This window comes from Macrobrachium rosenbergii, chromosome 28, assembly GCF_040412425.1.
Source record: "Macrobrachium rosenbergii isolate ZJJX-2024 chromosome 28, ASM4041242v1, whole genome shotgun sequence".
Lineage (NCBI taxonomy): Eukaryota > Metazoa > Arthropoda > Malacostraca > Decapoda > Palaemonidae > Macrobrachium > Macrobrachium rosenbergii.
In genome coordinates this window covers 15,373,609-15,397,500 of record NC_089768.1, presented here as the reverse complement: position 1 = coordinate 15,397,500, position 23,892 = coordinate 15,373,609, and the positions used below count along the sequence as shown (strand labels likewise).

Genomic DNA, 23,892 nt, shown 5'->3' with positions numbered 1-23,892 from the left:
TTACCTAGCAACGGGACCTACAGTTTATCATGGAATCCGAACCACATTATGACGAGAAATGAATTTCTATCACCAGAAATAAATTCCTCTAATTCTTCATTGGCCGCTCGGAGAGTCGAACCTTGGGCCAAGAGCGTGCTAGCCTAAAGCTCTACCCACCCCTCCCAATGAAGAACTTATAATTCCTAGACACTGTGTTGTAAACCATTGCTTTGATTAACCCAATTGGTTCGATATCCTTAATGTAATGAGTAAAGACATTAAATAAGATTTTATCTTATCCCTCGTCATCACCTTCCACGGGCTAAGTATCGGGTGTCATCTGCGAATCGGCATCTTTCCTCCCCCTTCATCCTGCCAGACTCAGCTCAGATGTCGCCAGCTCGTGCATTTTCTGGCTTCTTTGATCATTCTCTGTCCAAGGGGCAGGTCTTCCATCCCCTGAAAAGGAACGGCGTCAATAACCTAGATGTTGTGACGCTAGTTTTAATAGCCATAAACCAATCGATCAACCCTAAAAGGGAAAGTAACGTGTGAACTCTTCTTGCTTTTCGTAGGAAGACTTCACATGGGAAATAAATAGATGAAATGAGATTAATCTTTTGTGGGGATATAAACTTATGACCTGACATGATAGAGAAAGGGTAAATAATCAGTAAAGAAACCTATGATAAAGCACTATTACCTCCTTCGCTGAAGGCGATTCATTGTCTTCCTGGAAAAGTGGGAACCGGTAGGTGTGGTATTGTGGGACGTGCTTCAGACCAAAGAGGAATTTGATCCGTTCTTGTGGCATCTTTTGCCCCGGAATTTTAATCGTATATACGTGCCCTAAAGGTAAAAACACGTTACACGCAGATAAAGACATTGTAATAACATTAATTTCGCTGATAATGTGGTAATTGTGGAAGCGTGGTTTTTGCGTGTGCGGCGTCTGACCGAGGCGAAATTTAATCTGTTCTGGTATTCTTTGGCTCGTGATTTTAGACGTGAAAATATTGCAATATCTCTGATGATGTGAAGAAGGGCCACTCTTGTACAAAGAGAAGCTAATAATACTCAGAATACTGAAGATATAAATAAACATAATTATATATCAGTATCAGTAGTGTAATATGTAGAATTATCTGCAAGATTTACAGATACTGCATGCTAATTAGTACGGTTGAACAGAATATCCATAGATATATAAATCCTCTCATATATATATATATGTATGTATATATATATATATATATATATATATATATATATATATATATATATATATATATATATATATATATATATATATATAATCGTTGATTCCACCTTCATATAAAATCGTGGATTGACCCTCTGTGCAGACAGCGTCACAACATTAGCTGCTTCGTACACCTTCGCAAGTAGTTTCATCAACAGCATGTCGAACTCTCTTACACCAGATGCACAATTCACCTCGTATTTTGAAAGCTCTCTTACGCTTCCTCGATAATAAGGCCCTTCCTTCCCTTTACCGTTAGCATTTCAACTGTCTAGTCTTCCACGCCTCCCTCCTACCACTTCCGAATTATAAACTCGTTCACCAATCTATCGTGCCTATCCTTCGCATGCTAAAACAATTGTTGTCCATTACTTCGCCTACGTAAACCTTTTAGCCATTTCTATGTAACTCCCCATCCCACATACTTTCAGATCTTAAACTATACACAGACTACGTTAATAATGCACCTAAACAGGTGCAACTTTTTCCTTTTCATTTGTATTAAACCTCTGCGATTCACCTTCCTAATGAAGAGTTTGCTCAACGACCCCTTTGTACATTCCCACCTTGGCTTCCGTAGGCGCTCCAAGTAGCTACATCCTTTGCTTCACAATGATGTATTCTGTGACTCGCCCCTTCTTTAATCCTACCATAATCCGTAGTATTTATTCTCAAGCGCCTAATCAAATCACTCACGCCCTCTCTTCCACAATCCATATTAACATTTATTCCTCTTTCTCATGTAACAGAGAGAGAGAGAGAGAGAGAGAGAGAGAGAGAGAGAGAGAAAGAAGAAATTTAGTTATATATAAACACACACATATATACATATACATACATACATACATACACACACAAAATCTCTCTCTCTCTCTCTCTCTCTCTCTCTCTCTCTCTCTCTATATATATATATATATATATATATATATATATATATATATATATATATATATATATATATATATATATATATATATATATATATATATATATATATATATATATATATATTAATAAATTAATAGCCACGATGGGCTCTTAACTTTGGAAATGCTTATTATGAAAAACCCCTGAATGCAGATAAAAATAAATGAAGAAGCTTTTTCCCTCACCTGGATTCAAAGGCTTGTGGTTTTAATCACCTCCAAAATGTTGGTGAGTTTCTAATTTATGATTCTTTTTTTCTTGGGCGTCAAGTGCCCTTAGCCAGTGGCATAGCTGGCATTCCGTCAGGTGGGGGGGGTTCTAGGTGGGGCCAAAATATTTTTTGGGTGGGCCAAAGAAAATTACACAAAACTAATGTACCAGTTCTGTAATTAGTAAAATATACTATTCTCGAATGACTATATCCATGTGAATGAAGGAAAATAATATTATTAGTAATTAGTAAACCTGTATTTGAAATTATGGAGCTCAATTTTCAATTAATTATCAGCTCTTACTATATGTAAATGTATCAAATACTGTAAGGGTTATAGTTTAGCTAGAAAAAAGGAATTTCAACCGGGGGGGGGGAGCCGGTGGGATGGGCAAGCATCTGACAGGGGCGGCCCAGGACCCCCCATAGCATAGGTTTTTCTTTATGTATAAAATCCTTTGCTTAAAAAAAAATACTGAGTGATCAAGAATCTGGAACACCTGATTTACCACAGACCTGCCTTGTAAACAGCGAAAGCTATTGGAAGTTCGAGAACTCAGAGGGAAATATGAAGTTTCGGAGATCAGAGAATAAGTCGAAGAGCGAATAATCAAAACCACTGTCGTTAAAATAAATTGTTGAAGAAGCGACTGTTATGGAACGTTTTACGAAATGTTGTACTTCGAGAGGTTCTCATTTTGCTCTTGTTTCTCTTCACAGTATACCGGCCTGTGGTTTGACATCGAAAGTGTTCCAAATGAATACCAGCACACCAAAAAATGCGTCACCCAGAATTATGCCTGGAAAGGTAAGTGATATATATTTCTGTTACCTCTCGGTCTGCCTGTCTTTTTACATTTATTTATTAACTTATCTGTCAGCACCTTTAAGCCATTTGTTTTCGCTCCATATAGACGCATAAACATGAACTAGCCGTGCAGATCTTTTAAGCGAGAGTCAGAATTACTTTAGCAATACAGTAATAGTGACACGATGATATCAATGTGGCCTGGCCTACATAAAAGCCCGCGTAATTCACATATCAATTTGTGAGTCAATTAGATGTAGTGAAAAGGTGAAGGAGAATTTGGAGAAGGGTTTAATAAAGGAAGATGCTTTCGATACGGATAGCTGGAGAAGACGAATCAAGGCAACCGACCCTTAGCTTATGGGTAACGGTAGAGATGAAGGAAAAGAATGTGTGAGTTGATATCTACAAACACAGAATACGCTAGCGTTCATTAATCCTGTTTGTGAGTACTTGAAGCTTATGAATGAATGCAGTACTTGTGTCTCGTATGCCTTTCGTAATTACCTGAATTTATTTATTTTTTTAATATTACAAAGAGGTCAATGTTAACTTAGTTCTGGTTAATCAGTCATCAAACAGTACTAAGTTATTACTTCTAAATGTAGCTTTAAGCCGTAAAAGGGAGTAACATATAGGCTTAGACTTTTACGCAAACAGGCATGCTTCCAGTTGACTGCAATTCAATTAGTCATTTGGTTAGAATGAATGTCTCTTTAATATTTTGCCATACCCTTCTCTACCCTAGTCGCGGACATCCACAGCGACAGACCACCAGAAGCCACTTGGATCATTTCAGTGTCAAAACAACGATATCAATCTCCTTACCATTCCAATTCCCATATCATATCGTTGCTTAAAATAAGGTCTGTTTATGTAAAGGTAGAGGAAATATTCCACTTAACCTACCACCCACCCACCTACCCACACACACACATACAGTATATATGGACAATATATATATATATATATATATATATATATATATATATATATATATATATATATATATATACACATATATACGTGTGTGTGTGTAATAGAGAGAGAGAGAGAGTTCTCTAGTTAGTGCTGTTAATATTCAAGCGACCATGATCTAAAAAAATGAGTAAAGAAATTCTAATTGAGATTCGAACCCCTAATAGTTAAAAGACTGAGGTAGTCCATTACACCACCAAAATGGATCATATATATATATATATATATATATATATATATATATATATATATATATATATATATATATATATATATATATATATATATATATATATTTCATTCTCTTCCTCACAGACAATTACATGAACGTAGCAACTCGAGGGCTAACGTCTGAGGATAAGAAGGTTCGTCAAGGCGCCATCATGCGCGTAGCAGATAAACCAACGCCTAATCCCGCGCACATGACGGTCGAAGCTGCAGGCGTTCCAGCTGCACCGTATCAGGTATTTCCGTGTAACTACTTTTGTCGTTAATAGTTAGTGTGACGAAGTTTTCATAGAAATTTAAAAAGTACACTTTGATTTGATTACAGAAATAATTACTCCTCAAAATTACAGATTATTTCAACTGACTACCGAACCTACTCCTGCGTTTACTCGTGTTTGGAATACTTTGGATTCCGAGCCGAGTTCTTCTGGATTTTCGGCCGGAATCCTATGCTCCCGGCGGAGAAGATCCGACTTTGTCACAGGACTTTCGAGAACCTTGGTGTCAACTATAAGAAAATGGTTCCTATTGTACAGGGGGCGGTAAGTAGGAGACATCTGAATATAATATAATTTCATTTTCCTGCAACACATAGTATGTGATCCTTCGACCATCTAGTCCTGAGCTAACTCGAGCCATTTGAAGGAAGTCTGAGAAGTACGATGAAATAACCATAATGCGTTACAAATTATCATAATATATATGTATATATATATATATATATATATATATATATATATATATATATATATATATACATATATATATATATATATATATATATATATATATATATATATATATATATATAATGTATATACATACATACATATAAGAATTTGAAACAACGTATATATTTCATAGGACCTGGATTCAGGTTTGAAAAGAATATGTATGTTTTACACACAAAGGTAGTTATAACATTAATTTTTCTTCTTTTTTTTATAACAGCCATGCCCATACTCTGATAAACTGGACCAGATGCTGGCGGAAAACGAGGATTATTTATTGAATATTTTAGGTCCATACCAGCCTACGTCAAGCGTCCCTACTCCCCTGCCCCTGACAACCGCAGCGCCCAACTCTCCATCAAGTGGCACGGTGGAGGAGGAACTGAAAGAGATCAAGGAAATAGTGAAAGAGGAGAAAAAGGTATTTCTGTCTACGACTTCTGACCTGTGTTTGAAAAAGAGACCTGCCAGAATTAACCAGAAGCTGTTATTACTGTATTTAATCATTTTACAAAGCTTTCGCTTCAAGTACAATAGAGATATTTGAAGAAATGCTGCCGTCTTAGAGATATGCTATGGTCTAGGATGTCTTAAAGATATTTCATGTTCTTAGTAATGTAAGAGAAGATTGAACGATTAGTTAATACGGCATTCGAGCACTAAACTCTATTAGAAACCAACAGAATGAAACCATCTTTTTATTTCACAATTTTCTAATCGTGTTTCATCTTCTCAGGCTGTCCAAGAGTTGGAAGAGAAGATATTGCTCATCTCCGAAGAAAATCTCCCAGGCAATACAGGTAATCACTTTTTCTGTTTTATTATCTTTTCCAAGAGAACTGAGACAAGGAAGAAAGAATGACGTAAACAGAGAAGCAGGTAAGACACAGCTAGAGGATTAAATTAAGGGTCAGAGGAAGTTTGGACTCTCAGTTGTTGGTAAATATATCTAAACAGATAACCAGACTTTTGGAGCTAATGAAATTCCAGGTTCAGGGAAATCATAAAGCGATGGGCCCTTGTGTTTGTTATCCTTTTAACTGAATGCCAAGGAGAAGAATAGGCCACATATTGAAAGTCTTCTGCAAAATTATTTTTATGGAAAAGGATGATGTAACCTGTATGTGTAGAGCAATATTGATAAATAATTTTTAATTTCAATGCAAGCAAGGGTGCTTGAAAACGTAAAAACATTGAACTAAACCAATTCTTATAGGCTTGGACGAGTATTTACAGTGAAGGGCAAAACAAAATTAATGTTGTGATATTGCAAATCCCAAAACTATTAGATTATCTAGATTATCTGGTCGATTTTCGTACCAAAATAAAAATGAAAATTCCAAATGTAAATGCTAGTAATATCCACGAATTATTATGAATGACAAAGCAGAGCTCACTAGATAAACCACACAGACAATTCTTTTGCAATGTAGTTCATATCTGTTAATGATTTTGTATGTGTGTACCTACACTCCGGTGTCCGGTGGGATTTAGAGTTTTGCTTGTGTACACATAAATTCACCTTGAGGTTCGACTGCTATTATAACTAAGTATTAACTTACAGGCGAGTCGGAGGACAAGGAAATGATGGGGGACGATCCCAACGCCGCTACCTGCGTTTCCACCTCTGCAACCTTGGTACTGATCTTCGTAACGGCTCTCCTGCAACGCTGAACATCCTTCTCCCTTTTCCATTGTTACCGTTCCATTATCGTTCTGTCTTTTTTTTTTTTTTTTTTTTTAAAGAATTCTGGAGTTGGAAGCCAGAAGTTCTTGTTATTTATTGAAAGTAGTATCTTCTGTCTCTGCTTGAAAATTTTCTCCTAATTATGCCTACCTGTAGTGTTTCAACTTAGCGCATAGTGGTCTGTATATAGAATATTTCTATAAGAAATAAAGGTGTATCTTTATTGGTGTAGCATGTTATTGATGCAAATGATTCCCATATTTTCATTTCGCTTTTAAAATTTAATGGTTCTTACAGTGCCTTTTTTTTAATTATATATATTCAGCCAAAAGGCTCTTACTATCGGAGAGTATTTTTACAAGTGCGAAATGTCTTTTCACATCCTTTGCTTTCCTGAGAAAAATGATGTCTCATGGCCACGATTTACGAGTCTCTTTGCGAACTAACACATAAAGACATAAAGACCGAATATCTCTTCCAAATAGCACGAATATGATTTACATAAGATTGACCCTTACCGAGTACACAAATGAAATTGTACTAATGTATTCGTATTTTCAGTGGAAGTCTATTTTCACAATGGTGGAAAAAATTAGAAATCGAATATTTCTTACCCGTAGCCATGGAACATCTACTGTACATGCCACTCGGTTACTGAATCAAATCAGTAATGAAAAATTAAAGTTTAATTGTTGGCTTTTCACATCATAAGTCATGGCAGCCCTGTCTAAATTTAGAATAAAATGATAGTCTTTAAAAATCTGAGATGCCAAATGAGCATTATTTGCTCTGAGTATTTAAAAATGAGAGCGTTGTAAATCGACATGTTAAATAACTCTTCGTTGGGTGAGTCGGTAGAGCTGTGGACTGGAACTCGCTGGGCCGGAGTTCGATTCCCCGGCCGGCTGATGAAGATTTAGAGGAATTGATTTCTGGTGATAGAAATTCATTTCTCGCTATAATGTGGTTCGGATTCCACAATAAACTGTAGGTCCCGTTGCTAAGTAACCAATTGGTTCTTAGCCACGTAAAATAAGTCTAATCCTTCGGGCCAGCCCTAGGAGAGCTGTTAATCAGCTCAGTGGTCTGGTAAAACTAAAGTATACTTAACTTTTTCAGTGTTAATTTTCATACTGCCCGGGCTAAATCCAAGAGGTCTTGAGAGCGTCGAAGCATACTTTTGAGTTTTCATTTTTATTTCTTAAGTGAAACATTTTACTAGCCATATGACAACATTTTTATGAAGTAACTAACAGTCTTATAACTGAACATAACATTGAATGCCCCCCGCCTCAAAATACTGTAAGAAATTAACTGAAAGAAATATATATTGTAACTGGTATAAACAAAGAGCTCAAGAAATACAACGCATTAAGACAATATAATATGACAAACTACAGAAAATAATCAAACTGCTTATAACCCCAGGACCAACGGGACAAGCAACCCTGTGTCCATATCCTGCCCAGTCTGTCTGACAGGAGAAAGAAAATGGGACTCACCATCATCAAGAAAAGTGGAAGCCTGCTTTTCTAAAAATGGTAAATTAAAGAACAGAGGCTGAGGAATAGTCCAAAGATTTACAATGAAGGCAAAAACAGTCACTGATCTGAGTAATTTGAAAGTTGCTGACTTCCACTGACTCAAGATGGGAAGAAGTGTTACTGAGTCATCTGAATAACTAGGAAGGAAAGGAAAAAAATATATAGATCATAGGTAATTCCCTAGAAATAGGTCGGTAGGCGGAGACTGCTGATACACAGGAGGAAAAGAGTGATGAGAGAACAGAAACTTGAGAACCACCTCTAGATGTGAATGGGGGAGAAAAAGCCATCCGTGGGTAGTCTGGATGAGACAGTCTAATATTGCTCTGTCTAAGCACCACAGATGTCAAGAGTAATAGTCAAAAACTATCTGATGTCTTGTTAAGACGATCATCTAACATATACAGTAAAGGAAATACAAGTTTGTAGTAATCGTACCTGGTGGAAAGCTTGCTGGAATAAGACTGCCTAACAAAATGAGAAATATGTAAGGTCTCAGTGCATGAATAACAGCCGATTTCAAAGCAAAAGGATGTTATTTTGAATGGAAATTATTTCATGTCAAAGGCTAGGAAAGAATAATAACAATATTATGGGCAATTACCATTCAGGTATAAACAGTGTTTGGAGTTCTAATAGAATAACAAACATGATACTGACGGTCAATTTTTGTTTTATGAAAGACTGTTGTCAAAATATTATAGAACAAAATGTGACTCCAACGAAATACAGTATCTTGCACACTCTGTGCTACAACATTTCAATGTCCGTATGCCACTCAATGAAAGTAAGCTTTGGCCCGGGATTCAACTTCTAAGGTAGATTTAGATTTTGGAAAATAATTCCATCCTGAATTCAGAAGGGTTCTGATATCTTCACTGGACAATGCATCAATTGGTCCATGAAGATCAAATCGATTTCTGCACCGAATATCCCTGGGCACATCAAGGAGATCAGAAAAGTGCACTAAATTCCAGTCAGAAATTTTGAGAACACGTAGTTCTGGTAAAAGTTTGAAACTGATGGCTGGTCTTTTAATTTTCACACTGGGACCAAGGAGCACAAGCTCTTGTATGTGAGGAAGCATTTGGAAAAGCTGGTCATAAGCATTTTCCTCAGTTGATGGGCTAATGACCAATGACGTCACTTGAGGGAAGATGAGGTGCTCAGCGAGTTTATCATTGCCGCAACTCAGTCCATGTCTGAAGTCAAGAGTCAGTTCTTCAACAGCAGGAAAATCCAAAAGAAGTTCGCTAAGGTCCTTTATATCCACCACTCCCAGCAAAGCTCCGTTGAGTTGAAGTTTCTTGGCCCGTTTTCCAAAAAGGGAGAAGATTCCCCTTTTGGGTTTATCTTGGCATATGGTTCGAATATTCATTAACCTGATTGCCTTGGGACATAACGAAGCCTCGGAGAGTCTTTCCAAGTATTTATAAAGGTCTTCATCTGGACCAGAAGACAACATATGAATGGTAAAATTTTCAATATCACAAGCAACCCGAACCAAATCTTCAACTATATCTGGTATGTTTTCAACAAATGAAAAATATTCTCCTATGGCAAGGGGGCCAAGATCTGGAACCTTACTTCTCAACTGCAAATACTTTTCCATACAAGCATTAACACTGGTCAAGCTGCTATGAACATACTTGAGTTTCTTAAAAATAATCCAGGCAAGAACAAAGAACTCTCTAGTAACAGCACAATATCCAGTTGACAAATTACTGAGATTTGGCCATGATGCCTTAATATTGGGGTTTGTTCCTTTTAGAAACTCCTCTAATATTTTTGCAGGGTCAGTTTCTGTTACATCAAAAAATAGTTCCATGAGTGTTTCTAAAGAAAGCTGTTTCTTCCAAGGCTGCCGCTCAGTTATGTGAAGAACCGTTAGAGGGCAGTATTGCTTAGCTAAAGCTAAAACTGCTTTGTTACTATTGCTTCCTAATTTCAAAACATTCAGGGAAGGACATTTTGGCAAGAGTCCCTCTAGAACGGAGGTATTAAACTCCAAGTCTATACCAGTTAAGTCCAGCGTTTGCAGCTGAAATGCTTGACAGTAACCGTAGCAATCATTGTAGGCTGATGTCTGGCGTAATGGTGACGTGTGACATTTCTCTGGGTAGACAGTGATTCGTCTTAGATTGGCAGCTAAAGCGATGAGGAAACTTTGGCTGAAATCCTGGCCGCTGGAGGGCATGAGGTAGGCGTGCAGAAGCTCCCCTGCATGGATGGGGATATTCTGAGGGAGCGTCCATAACACATCCCATATATGTTTCACTGCCACGTACTTCTCCTGCAATACGTAGTTTAAATTCAGTGACTATTCTCGGACCAATATTAGTAATCTATGAATATCACAACAAATTATCCTCCCACCACCTCAGATAGTTATACATAAGACTTATTCATCATATAAATTTTCAAGTGGAGTTCACGAAGTTTTAAATATTATTTAGCTGCCTGTGCATATAAAGAAACCTAAAAGCAGATCTGTACATTGTACAGATGGTTCACAGCATGATTATATATATATATATATATATATGCATAACTGAATCACGAAAATATGGAACGTGATGAATATATAAACAAAGATAAAATCCACGAAGAAACGGAATCACTGGAGTGCTGCGAGGCCTTTCGACACTTACGTCCTTTACTCATACATATATATATATATATATATATATATATATATATATATATATATATATATATATGTATGTATATATATATATATATATATATATATATATATATATATATATATATATATATATATATATATATTACTTATAAATAAAAAAAGTGCTCAGATGATTGGCAACATTGGACGGGCGGGAAAAAGTATTGGTAACGCTGCTTACAGGCATGAGCAGGCTGAAAAAAAGACTATTGTTGGGGTGGTGGACTTGGGGAAGGAGTTTTGGATGTAGGAAGATTGGGTGGCATGGGTGGAGACGGGTAGGTGGCTGTTTGACTTCTTGAGAGCTTTCACAGTTGCTGTTGGTTTCAAAGTGCTACGTCAACTGACACATCATCATATGTCACTTTGTTTAACGCTTTTAATTGGCTGAGACAGATACATCATCAGCACAAAAGCGTATGGTAGAAGGCGCACTGATGGGCAAGCACTTGCGTTTTTTGTAAACTTTCCTGCTATTGGCAAAAATGGATAGGTCATTGCACATTACTGAGGTGCATTGCTTTTGAATGGCTGACTGAGTATGCATTATGGCAATTTCATAAATATTCTTTCTCTAACTGGCTACATGCGAAGAGTATCAATGCGCTTTGTAGCAAAGCGTGCTTCTCTCCTTTGTCCAGTTCTGCGTCAGTTCTCTGTTTTCATCCACAAACGGGTGCTCTAGTTGCAATACTTTTCCCTCATCCTGTTGTGTTTGTTGCAGTGCCTGCAGCATTGATGGTGCTGTCTCTGCTGTGTGTGGTGCTGTGTATTTTGTCTAAGACCCCACCATCTCCTAAGAGGGCTAGGAAGGTTCTGACCCTTCAAAAAAAAAAAAAGTCAGAAAACGTCTAGAGGATCGAGGCTGGTTGGTCAGACATGTATCATGGAGGAGTATGACACTGTCCGGTGTACCCTGCAGGATATCAAGGCTGCTAAGGGCAAGCTTAAGAAGTGTGCCAGGAATCCAGTGTATCTCTGCAGCCTCTTGACGACCTGAGCCCAGGGGCGTCATTTGGGGGGGCTGGGGGGTCAACTGCCCCCCTCAAGACTCAACTTGCCCCCCCAAGACCCAAGTTGTCCCCCCCAAGCCTCAACTTGGCCCCCTCACCCCCAAGCCCCAAGAAGTAACGGCATGTTTTCTTTTTAAATGTGCAATCATACATATATAAAATTTCTCAGACATATTCTGTTTCTTGATCTTTGTCTGTCTACTAGCTACCAGTGATGATGAGATAAAACATATGGTAGTGGGAGTATATAATTTTTGCTGAAATCTCTTGCTCATGTGGCTTCAAAAACACATAAAATAGCTCTAAATAAAAAAAAACTCAGCTGATTAGGCTCGCTTCGCTGGCCAAACCGTCTTTGCCCCCCCCCCAACAAAAATCTGAAATGACGCCCCTGCCTGAGCCCTCTAGGCGTCTCATCCCCCCTCTCCGACCAATTCACGAGGTACGTGACCCTGATGATACAATGGTGTTGGGATAGGGGGGAGGAGGACGAAAACTTGTAAATCTCTTTACAGGTTTTTAATCGTCTAACTTACGCAGTTTCGGCACCTTACGCAGTTAAGAGATAGAAAAGTTTTGTTTTATTTTTTATTGTGTAGGCCAATCAGGAAAAACAAACAGAAACCAGTCTTACACGGTAGTGTACTGTGCGTATAGTATACCTGGATATGAGAAAAAAAACATGTTCCTTTTATTGTGTGCACAAAACGAAGTTATACTGTATATTTTATTACAAATACGGAAAATTCAGGTAGGTGATCGCCTATTGCATCAAGTTTTTATTTTAAAGCGTGAAGGTTGTTGTTTATAAGCACTTTTACCAATTATGGTTATGTAATAGTGACAAGGTATGAGGAGCAAGGTTTGGAAGTTGCCGTTATACATCTGATGAGTGTTTTTTTTATCATAAACAGATATTTCCATTATCTGACAGGCCCTTGGATGTAGTAATCTGGATAAGAGATAGATTTCTATAAAAGCTCAAGATGTAGACATTTTGCACAGCCTGACGGAAAAAAGTATTATTATACCTCCTGACTTCTAAAACATGACTCTCATTTTCATTGATCCACATCCACTTTTGTATGTTTTCACGAACGCTTCCATAATTGGCATAAGCGTGTAGTACTGATAGTTTTGATTAATAAATATTACTATAATTTTACTAAGAAACATAAGGCTACCTAGCAGTACCTATTCTGCTCTATTTTCAAATGACAGCATAGCCTACTTACAAACACACACACACACACACACACACACACATATATATATATATATATATATATATATATATATATATATATATATATATATATATATATATATATATATATATATATATATGTATATGTGTAGATGAGAGAGAGAGAGAGAGAGAGAGAGAGAGAGAGAGAGAGAGAGAGAGAGAGAGAGAGAGATTCAAGGCCACCATCAGTATTACCATACTACACTACCATGGCGTGCATTTCCTATCGTGAATCAGTTGCCAACTGTACTATACCGCTCAAGTTACTGCCATTCGGAATTGTAAAGGGCAAGGAGCCCCCCCTTTACTTACACGAAACTTTCACTGGCCAGTGTCTGGAGAAATGGTTATTTTTCGTCAATTACAGAATCTCCAAGAATCTAAACATAAATGAAAACATTCAAGTAAAAATGTGCCTTTTACCTTGTCAATTATTGTGGCTTGTTGTAAGCATCTTGTAAGGCGAACGAAGTATTCGACGCAGAGGTCTAACAGCTTCCTCGGATACATCATTCTTCTGTACCGTGTACAAAAGAAGTAAAGATCATTGTTTGAGCTTCATTTTTCGAACAAGGACAGTAGTACACCAGTATTGAGTCTTAGAAGTTACAGGAAATACAGAGCAGACGACTCTTTCTTCGTCACTAAATTGAAGCTGTTATCGCAATCATTCAGCAACAAACGCTGCAGTCCATGAGAAAGACAACAACTGTTGGTGCTTAAACTGACACAGGAAACCACGTACGATGTTGTTAACAGTAGGCTGTATGGCTGTCAAAGGAATATTTGTATGCGCGAACACTTGAGCGGTTTTTAACTATATAATTCAAAGGCAGTATACAGAATTTACGTCTAAATTAAATGTGTGGCTCATATCTCCAAAATGGCAACACTTATCTACCAACTGAAGTTGCCAATTGCCTATATTTAGAAAATACAGTGAAAGCGTAGAGAGGAAAAGAAACGATGTATCTCCTTACAGCTCAGAGAGCAATTGCCCTTAACTTTTAACAAATGACAATGAGCTGTTTATATACCAATACATTATACTATATGAGACAGAACGAAAGGCATAGAGGAGGGTAGAGAGAGAGAGAGAGAGAGAGAGAGAGAGAGAGAGAGAGAGAGAGAGAGAGAGAGAGATTCCATTTAAAGTTATGTGTGGTCTTAAGCAATTTTTCATAAGTGGTTATTCCCTCAGCTATTACAATTATCAAGCAGGTTCTTGGCCTGCAGGCAAGTCTGTCTTTATTATTTTGAGAATGGATTAACATTCCATCGCAGGTGACTGCCAGTTAAGGGTGGTAATATCAGATTTCATTAGGTGAGGGTGAGCTTCTAGGCTATCAGCACAACGTAACTAGCCAAACTAGAGCATAAATTCCTGCACGCTTGCAAAATTCTAAAGGGAATTAACAAATAGATAACAGTAGTTATTACAAATATTTCTATAGGTAATGATGTCCAAGATTCGTCGTAAAAAAATTTCAAACAAGGAAATCATTATAAAGTCATTATGAAAAAATTTGACACGTGTACATTTTATACTACAGTACGTCACTGCATGCATGAGCAGATTCACTTATCTCACGTGTTGTATTGTTCAGCATGTCACTCACCCAAAGTGGGCTATATCCGTAGATTCTGCTTCTAAGGCAGATTTAGATCTTGGAAAATAATTCCATCCTGAATTGAGAAGGCTTCTGAGGTCTTCACAGGACAATGTATCACTTGGACCATAAAGTTTAAAACGCTCTCTGTACTGAATATCCCTGGGCACATCAAGGACATCAGGAAGGTGCACTAAATTCCAGTCACCAATATTGAGAACACGTAGTTCTGGCAAAATTTTGAAATTTATGGCCAGTTTTTTACTTTTTACATTGGTACCAAGGAGCACAAGCTCCCGTGTGTTAGGAAGCATTTGGAAAAGCTGGTCATGAGCATTTACTTTACCTAATGGTCTGATGACCAATGACGTCACTTGAGGGAAGACGAAGTACTCAGGGAGTTCACCACTGCTGCAGCTCAGTCCATATCTGAAGTTAAGAGTCAGTTCTTCAAGAGCAGGGAAATCAAAAGAAGTTCACCAAGTTCCTCTATCTCCATCATACCTCCATCAAGTTGAAGTTTCTTGGCTCGTTTTCCAAAATGGGAGAAGGTTCCCCTTTCGAATTCTTGACATATCGCCAAATCCGTTAACCAGATTGCCTTGGGACATAACGAAGCCTCGGAGAGTCTTTCAAAGTGTTTATAAACGTCACTATCTAAATAACGAGACACACAAATGGTGAAAGTTTCAATAGCACACGCAACCTGAATCAACTCTTTAACTGAATATGGTATGAGTTCAACAAGTGAAAAATATCTTCCTATGGCAAGGGGGCCAAGATCTGGAACTTTGCTTCTCAACCGCAAATACTTTGCCATGCAAGCAGAAATGTTGTTCTCGCTGCTATGAACATACTTGAGTTTTTTAAAAACAATCCAGGCAAGAACAAAGAACTCATCAGTAACATCACAAGATCCAGTTGACAAATTAGTGAGATTTGGCCATGCTGCCTTCATATGGGGATTTTTTCCTTTTCTAATTTTCTTTAGTAATTCTTCTGGGTGTATTTTTGACACATCAAAAAACAGTTCCATCAACGTTGGTAAAGAAAGCTCTTTTTTCCAAGGTTGCGGCTCTGTTATGTGAAGAACCGTTAAAGGGCAGTATTGCTTAGCTAAAGCTAAAACTGCTTTGTTAACATTATTGCCTAATTTCAAAACATTCAGGGAGAGACATTTCGGTAAGAGTCCCTCTAGAAGAGAAGTATTAAAATTCATGTCTACACCAGCCAGGTCCAGCGCTTGCAGTTGAAATGCTTGACAGTAACCGTAGCAATCGTTGAAGGTCGATGTCTGGAGTAACGGTATGTGCCCACTCCATTGGAAGACAGTGATTCGTCTTAGATTGGCAGCTAAAGCGATGAGGAAACTTTGGCTGAAATCCTGGCCGCTGGAGGGCATGAGGTAGGCGTGCAGAAGCTCCCCTGCATGGATGGGGATATTCTGAGGGAGCGTCCATAACACATCCCACATACGTTTCACTGCCATGTACTTCTCCTGCAATGCGTAGTTTTTATTTAGTGAATATTGTCGGACCGATCTTGGTAGTCAATGAATATCAGTTAATATCATGCTAGGAAAAATAGCCAACAAATTATCCTTCCACAATCTCAGAGAGTTATACAGAAGACTTATATTCATCATACAAATTTTCAAGTAGGGTTCAAGAAGTTCTAGATGTTTGGTTAACATAGAATGAAACTGATACTTAGCTGCCTCTAAATATAAAGTAAGCCTAAAACAAATATATGCACCAGATAGATCATTTCCGTATTCAAGCCATTTAATTTGTTCTGCTGATTGCACATAATCTCGAATTACCATATTTCCATCTGTTGACTCTGATCTTGTAAGCTTATCAAAAGGGAGATACGGCAACGTAATCAAATTCACTTCCAGCTAGGTTTCTTCCACTTTCCGTCTCCTCTTTCTGAATATTTCTTCAATTTTACTTTTCATTTTCATTTAGCAGATGAAACAAGATTGGACCACTTTCGGAATATATCAATGGAGATTGATTAATTTTGCAAAGGACTTCATTCTAAGTATGAAAAGAGAGAATGAGAAAGGGAGCGAGAGGCGGTCAGAGAATAATGGAGAGAATCTAGTTCTGAATAATCAAGATGCAATGCCAATTCATAATATACTGGTTTTACAGTAATATTTATTGAATTTTTTTCCTTACGAGGGCTTCTCTCAAACGATTTAACCGTTCCCCAGCTGCAATCTGCGGATGAGTGCCGCGCACTCCAGATCGTGCACCGTCCATACTCGTCTAAATGAATGATCAAAAAGTGCTATGTGTGCAGTCGATGAATTTGGAACAGGACTAAAATAATATTCAATAACAGCTTCCTAACTGTGCATCGAAAGCTTTTAGCGAGCCGAGTACATAACAAAAAAGAAATTGGTTAGCACCTGATGCAAATCATTATAAATAAAATAAATCAAAAGCGCTGAGGAAACCAGCAAAAATATTTCCATGCCAAAGCACTTGTGAGGAACAGGAGAAGGAAAGTAAAGGAATGGCACCAGAGAATCGAAGTTCGATACGAGTATTTTCCATTCTTGTAAAGCCCAGCCATTCAGTTGGAATCTGACTACAAAGTTTAGGCCAAAGGCCAAGCGTTGGGTCCTTTGAGGTCTTTCAGCGCTGAAAATAATGTTGAAACAAATGTTAGGAGAGGGTGGAAAATTAGATGGAAGAAAGAGAATATGAACGAAGGTATAGTAATAAGAATGGAAAGGGTTGCAGCTATGGCCAAAGGGACTCTACAAAGAACCTTAAGTAATGCCTACAGTGCACCGCGTGAGGTAAACTGACGGCACTAACCCCTTACGGGGCCAGCCATTCGAGAAAACTTTGTCCGCAGGCTATTTATGGGCAGTTTGTAAAATGCACTTTTGAAATGTTCATCAACGACTTTTTTAAAAACTTTGCACACTTTCCGCAAAAGTTACCTAGATTTTAATCACTCTTTGCGAACAACGTTTCGTGGTGCGGACTGATCTTCGAAATTTTTGCAATAACTCAAGCTTCCATCAAGGTGTTCGTCGAAAATCACCCATTCGAAGATACAGTGAACTTAATCCATCTGCGAAAGCCTTTATTTTTTTTTTTTTTTTTGACCAACGAAGCAACTTTCATCTCGGTTGGGTGATTCGAGTTCAGAGGTTGACATTAGGCCTGTCATGCTCTCTTGACTCCTTGCCCCACTTACTGGGTTCCGACTGGCTTTGGCCAGCGCCATCTAAACAGACCGCCATCCGGGGCAACACTAAGTTTATCTTTGGTTGTCCTATTCGTTTATTTCTTAAGAATGGGGAAACGTGTTTTTAGGAAAACGCAAAATCCAGCCTTACTAGGTTGTTTCCTTCATTTCTAGTTTCACAGGAAGAAGTGGCCTAAAGCTTCTCGTGGCTGTGATGCATCGAAGAGTGGTCTGGATTCTCTCAGTCATTCGAAGACTGCACACAAAGGAGACACGAGCCTTGGTATCTGAATGAATCGTAACAAGCTAAAGCAAAAAAGCACAATATTTATACGAAATTATGTCTGGCTTGAACATTCTCGCTAATTGGCAAGGCAATAAACATAATGTAATTTGCCCATACAGCTATATAAGGTAGAGCTTTTTCCTACCCATTAAAAAAGCGAACATAGAGGCCGAACATATACACATATGGAAAGAGCCCAAGCACCCTCTCCACCCAAGCTAGGACCTGGAGGAACCAGGCAGTGTCTGTTAGTGGTCTCCAAAGAGCCTTCCACATCTCTGCCCCTTCCATCCGTCGCCCCCCCCCACAAAAAAAAATCCCTCCTTGTGTGGGACTGTAATGTTGTTACCAATGAAATCGGTTAAGCAATGATCACGGGTTGAACTCGAGAACTGAAGTGTAGGCAAATCCACTGAGCTACAAGAAACTCTAAATCTGGATTTAATACAAAATAAACGAAGAAAAAAATCTAAACCTCATTCGCAAAAAAAAAAAAAAAAGTGCAGTTACAAAATTTGTGTCTAGTTTACCAGAGCAACTGTAAAAGTAGGGAGGTACACACACCAAAATTTCTATTCGCAACTTATCGCCGCCAGTCTAACTAATCTGTTTGAGACGGACTCTCGCAAGGTGTCTTTAAGAGTCCCAGTAGTAAGAGCATGAGGGAATATGTTCTGTTAAATTGCTAACACTAATTATTTTGGAAAATATACCGGCACTGCATCATGAAAACTCAAAGTGTAAATATTATTCATAGCCTGACCTAAATATTACTATAACACCTCCTGATTTGTAAATCACAACTCTCTCTCTCCCTCTATCATTTTCATTGATCCATCTCCCAAAATTTTTACCCTTGCATACCTGTTTTCATATGTTTTCCCGAACGCTATTATTGTTAAGAACAATAAATATGACTATAACTACAAAAATCAGAGACAATAGCTAACTGGCAGTACCCAGTCTGCTGTATTTTTAAGCGAATACACAACACGCACACACATATAAATATATATACATAAATACATACATAAGTATATACATACATGAATTCACACACACACACACACACACACACACACACACATATATATATATATATATATATATATATATATATATATATATATATATATATATATATATATATATATATATATATATATATAAAGTGGGAATTCTGGTTGTTTTCCGTGGAAATTAGTTTACGTTTCTGTTAGACAGGGTCATTCTCTATCCAGCACGGGCCCTAGATGAGAGAGAGAGAGAGAGAGAGAGAGAGAGAGAGAGAGAGAGAGAGAGAGAGAGAGAGAGAGAGAGAGAGATTCAAGGTCACCATTACCATACAATACTGTACTACCAGAACGTTCATTTCTTGTTGAGTCAGTTGCCAACCGTACCAAACCGATCAGGTTACTGACATTCTGAGTTGCAAAAGGCAGGGGTCTCGATTTACATATACTAAGCTTTCACTGGGCAGTGTTTGAAGAAGTTATTAGTTTTCCTCGTTTATAACATCTCCAAGAATCTACAGTTTAACAGCAATATTCAAGTAGAAATGTACATTTTACCTTGTCACTTATCGTGGCTAGTTGTATGTTTTTTGTGAGGCGAACGAAATTTTCGATGCAGAGGTCTAGCAGCTTCCTCGGATACATCATTCTTCTGCACCAGATACACAAGAATCAATAAATTCACAGCCGGAATCTGATTGTGCGATCAAGCAAGGAACCGAGCAATAATCTATCATCCCATTTCTACAGTCACCAACACACGATTTAGTTAGGTGGTAACACGCATAGCTCTGTCGTGAGTGGCTGAAAATCTGTTCCGATATCGCTGGCTAACTGCGATAAAGATGCAACCTATTTCTTCAGTAATACACCTGAATACTTATATATATAGCAAATCCTCACGTATTTTCATATAAATCATAAACATTCCAATCCGTATTAATAACGTACTAATACAATACCACGAAAAACGAACTTGTTGCAAACAGGCTACTCAGATCGAACACAAACGAACAATGCGCTTGCAGTAATTATGTTTCATCTCGTTGCGGGTAAATAAAAAGACATCTGGCTGTGCAAGAGAGAATAAAATGTATTTTAATAATTTCTTGGATGTAAATCACATGAGTAGGATGATATTCGAAATAGTATGAAATTTGTTGTCTATAAGCGGTCTGGGGAGGTGAATGGAAGAGCCACTGCAACAATGGCTGGCGGGCGGGAACTTTCAGTTACTACATGGCGATGGTATTCTGGTTTTCATTCCAGTATACTTTGCATATTTATATAATTTTTTCTTAGATATACAAATCTTCATATTAGCTCAGTGGCTGGGCACTTACGGGAGTCTTTTGTCAAATAACTTTAACAAACTTTTGAAATCTCATTGAGTACCCGTCATCCATAATTTATTGATGACATACATACGTCGTAATAGTCTGGCCTCCACACATTTTTTTTTTTTTTTTTTGCATTCCATGGCATTTGCACGATACTTAAGATAGAGTGAATAAATAAAGATTACCAATAGAAACTAACATTGACTGACATAGTATTAAAGTGTGTTTAAAAGAAGGCCAGTGAAATAAAATATTTAGCTAATCAATAGTCTATACTCCTTGTTCTGGCGGTTAACATCAGTAAAGGTAATTTTTCCAGTTCACGAGAGTGGATATGTTACAATGGCATCTTAATAAAGTTATTTTTACATTCATTCAATAAAATTGTGCATAGAATAAAGTTTAAATGATAAAATCCGTAATTTAAAGTTTGTGAGCATAGGTCTAAGTAACGTGGCCTATACCAAACCTCAGTATCTTGGTACAAAAATGGTTCGAGTTTGCAGAGCATTGATAATGATAGAATATAAAATTTAGGCCAAAGGCCAAGCGCTGGGACCTATATGTCATTCAGCCCTGAAACGGAAATTGACAGTAAAAGGAGTGAAAGGAGTTACAATTAGTGGCCGAAAGGACTCTGCAACGAACCTTATAAAAAGCCTGCAGTGCACCGCAAGAGGTGTACTGCTGGCACTACCCCCTACGTGAGCAAAGCATTGAGCATTGGGCGCAAAAGCAATTTATTTACTAATGTATCACCGCCTTTACCAAGCAACCGGTTTGGAGAGTTTGTCAATATACAGGGTAAAAGGAAATTCAGACTATCAAACTATTAAAAGGTTTTTCATTTAACCAAGTGCAAGAGCAAAGACAGTAAAAATCGCTATCATTTATGAGCGGATTCTCAGTTATCTATTTACTAAAGACCAAAATCTATTGTACCAGTGACCAGGAGGTCTGTGGACAAGTATGTGAAGACAGAGCATGGGAAAAAACAAGTAAACAATGCGCCGAGGTTTCTTCGGCGCAATCGAGTTTTCTGCACAGCCGCTACAGTGTCTAATCAGGCCACCGAAAATGGATCTACTTTTCGGTGCTCTTGGTATAATGCTGTGCTTGCCGCGGCCTATGAAACTTTAACCACGACCCGGTAGTAGCCTATCCTATACCCTTGCCAGAAGCACGATTATGGCTAACTTTAACCTTAAATAAAATAAAACTACTGAGGCCAGATGGCTGCCATTTGGTATGTTTGATGATCAGAGAGTGGATGATCAACATACCAATTTGCAGCCCTCTAGCCTCAGTAGTTTTTAAGATCTGATGGCGGACAGAATAAAGTGCAGACGGACAGACAAAGCCGGCACAATAGTTTTCTTTTACAGAAAACTAAAAGGCACTACTTTTATTCTCCACTTCCCACTCGCCTAACTTGAGGACTAGCTATAGATGTCGAATTATTTCAAAAGTAATCATTTGAAAGAACAAGTTAGAGGGTAAGAGACCGGAAGGACATGCAGTACAGCATCAAGGGTCCAGTCAGAATGAAATGTCCAGAGTTAGACTTTAGAAGTCTCTTGTCAAACTTGCTTATCACTTGACGTGTTTTGCGTTGACATCAGTAATGATGGAGCCACTGCCAATAAATATATGAATGTCAGTGATTTTTTTAATAAATAAGGTGTCATGCCGGGGTAGAAAGGAGCTTCTTGCTCTAGGTAGGCCTACGCAGCCGCAAGTTGCATTACTTAATAATGTAGCCTATATTATAACATCTAACAACTCAGCGCACTATAGAAAAGCATTACTAGGTACTTATATATGATGAAGGAGTAGGTGTGGCCAAGGAGGTGGGCGTCGTCCATCAAAGTTGACATCTTGACGTAGCGAACACTGAGATATACGGACTATAATCCAGTTGGTTTTGAAGATCCTCTCGGCTTCCCGCCAACTACAGCACTATTCCATTAACCTCCCCTACTCACACATAGACAACAATGCTAATTTCGAATTAGCCTAATCATGTAATTTACGTGAAATGAGTTATTAAAATACATTTTATTTCCACTTGCATAGCCAGATATATCTTTTTATTTGCGCGCAACGAAGTAAAGCATATTCATTTACAGCAGATCGTTTGTTTGTGTTTGATCTGAGTAGACTGTGATACAATCTCGTCTTTCGTGTGTTTGTATTAGTATATTATTGAAACAGACCTTTTATATGATTTACATAAGAATGTTTGAGTTTTTTTTTGTATATATAAACGTGCACTTGAACATGTGCTACTGAAGAAATAATTTGCTTATTTATCACAGTAAGCCAACGATTTCGGAGACGAAGATTTTCTGTCAACACTACGACCCATGCGCATGTGCCACATCTATTATACACTCTAGGGTGGATAAATTATTTAAGTTGATTCTGATTTTTTTTTTTTTTTTTTTTTTTAGTATTCAGTCCCAAAATTTACGTCAAATATAGATTCGATGAAGTTGAAGTATTGTCACTGTCATTCAGTAACAAAAGGCTACAGTTCATGAGCAAGACATTCGATCAGCATGTAACTGATGCACGAAACCTTGTAGGATGTTTACACTAAGCTGTGTGGCCGTCAAGGGATATTTGAGTACGTGTACATTTGACAATAGTTTTTACAATTATAATTCAAACGGCAGTATAGCAAATTTACTTTTCAATTAAATATATGGCTCATATCTCCAAAATGGTAACACCTATCTACCAACTGTAGGTGCCAATTGCCTCCAGATCGAGGCTACAGTGACAGCGTAAGAGGAAAAGCAAAACTCAGACCAAATTCACCATAATCTTTTTTTCTAAGATTAATTTTTTTATGCAGTAATACATTACACTATACGAGAGAGCATGAAAAGTATCGTTGGGTGCTCTAGAGAGAGAGAGCGAGAGAAATAGAAGATATCGAGCACGAAAATTCCAAGTAGAGGTATGCATATTCTCAGCAATTTTTCGTAAGTGGTTATTTCCTCAGCTGTTACAGTTATCAAGAGGGGTCTTGACCTGCAGTCTTTGTCTTTATTGTTATGAGAAACGGTTGATGTTCAATTGTTTTAACTGGCAGTTAAGATAATTATGTTAAGTTGGAA

General features: G+C 37.8%; 4 protein-coding genes across 4 annotated transcripts in view; 1 reads left to right on the top strand and 3 right to left on the bottom strand.

The window, feature by feature from the left end:
- LOC136854071 (crustacyanin-A2 subunit-like) overlaps positions 1–7,036 on the top strand; it is a 46,511-nt gene extending 39,475 nt beyond the window's left edge. The window contains exons 2-7 of the mRNA XM_067130189.1: positions 3,102–3,189; positions 4,483–4,631; positions 4,746–4,937; positions 5,347–5,547; positions 5,863–5,926; positions 6,691–7,036. Coding sequence (XP_066986290.1) covers positions 3,102–3,189; positions 4,483–4,631; positions 4,746–4,937; positions 5,347–5,547; positions 5,863–5,926; positions 6,691–6,800 — 804 coding nt within the window. The 3' untranslated portion in view covers positions 6,801–7,036. The remainder of the gene's footprint in view (positions 1–3,101; positions 3,190–4,482; positions 4,632–4,745; positions 4,938–5,346; positions 5,548–5,862; positions 5,927–6,690) is intronic.
- LOC136854067 (zinc finger CCCH domain-containing protein 13-like) overlaps positions 1–22,719 on the bottom strand; it is a 177,850-nt gene extending 155,131 nt beyond the window's left edge. The window contains exon 1 of the mRNA XM_067130186.1: positions 22,583–22,719. The gene's annotated coding sequence lies outside the window, so the exon portion shown is untranslated. The remainder of the gene's footprint in view (positions 1–22,582) is intronic.
- Positions 7,992–14,204, bottom strand: LOC136854068 (uncharacterized). Its single transcript, XM_067130187.1, has 2 exons — positions 13,729–14,204; positions 7,992–10,650 (listed from the first exon to the last, which is right to left on the bottom strand). Exons 1-2 carry the CDS (start codon positions 13,816–13,818, stop codon positions 9,136–9,138), a joined length of 1,605 nt encoding a protein of 534 aa, XP_066986288.1. The 5' UTR covers positions 13,819–14,204; the 3' UTR covers positions 7,992–9,135.
- Positions 14,921–20,220, bottom strand: LOC136853877 (uncharacterized). The gene is given in 3 exon segments (XM_067129803.1): positions 14,921–15,380; positions 15,383–16,413; positions 19,986–20,220. Coding segments are annotated over 3 exon segments (1,581 nt in total). The 5' UTR covers positions 20,076–20,220.
- Positions 22,720–23,892: the final 1,173 nt, after the last annotated feature.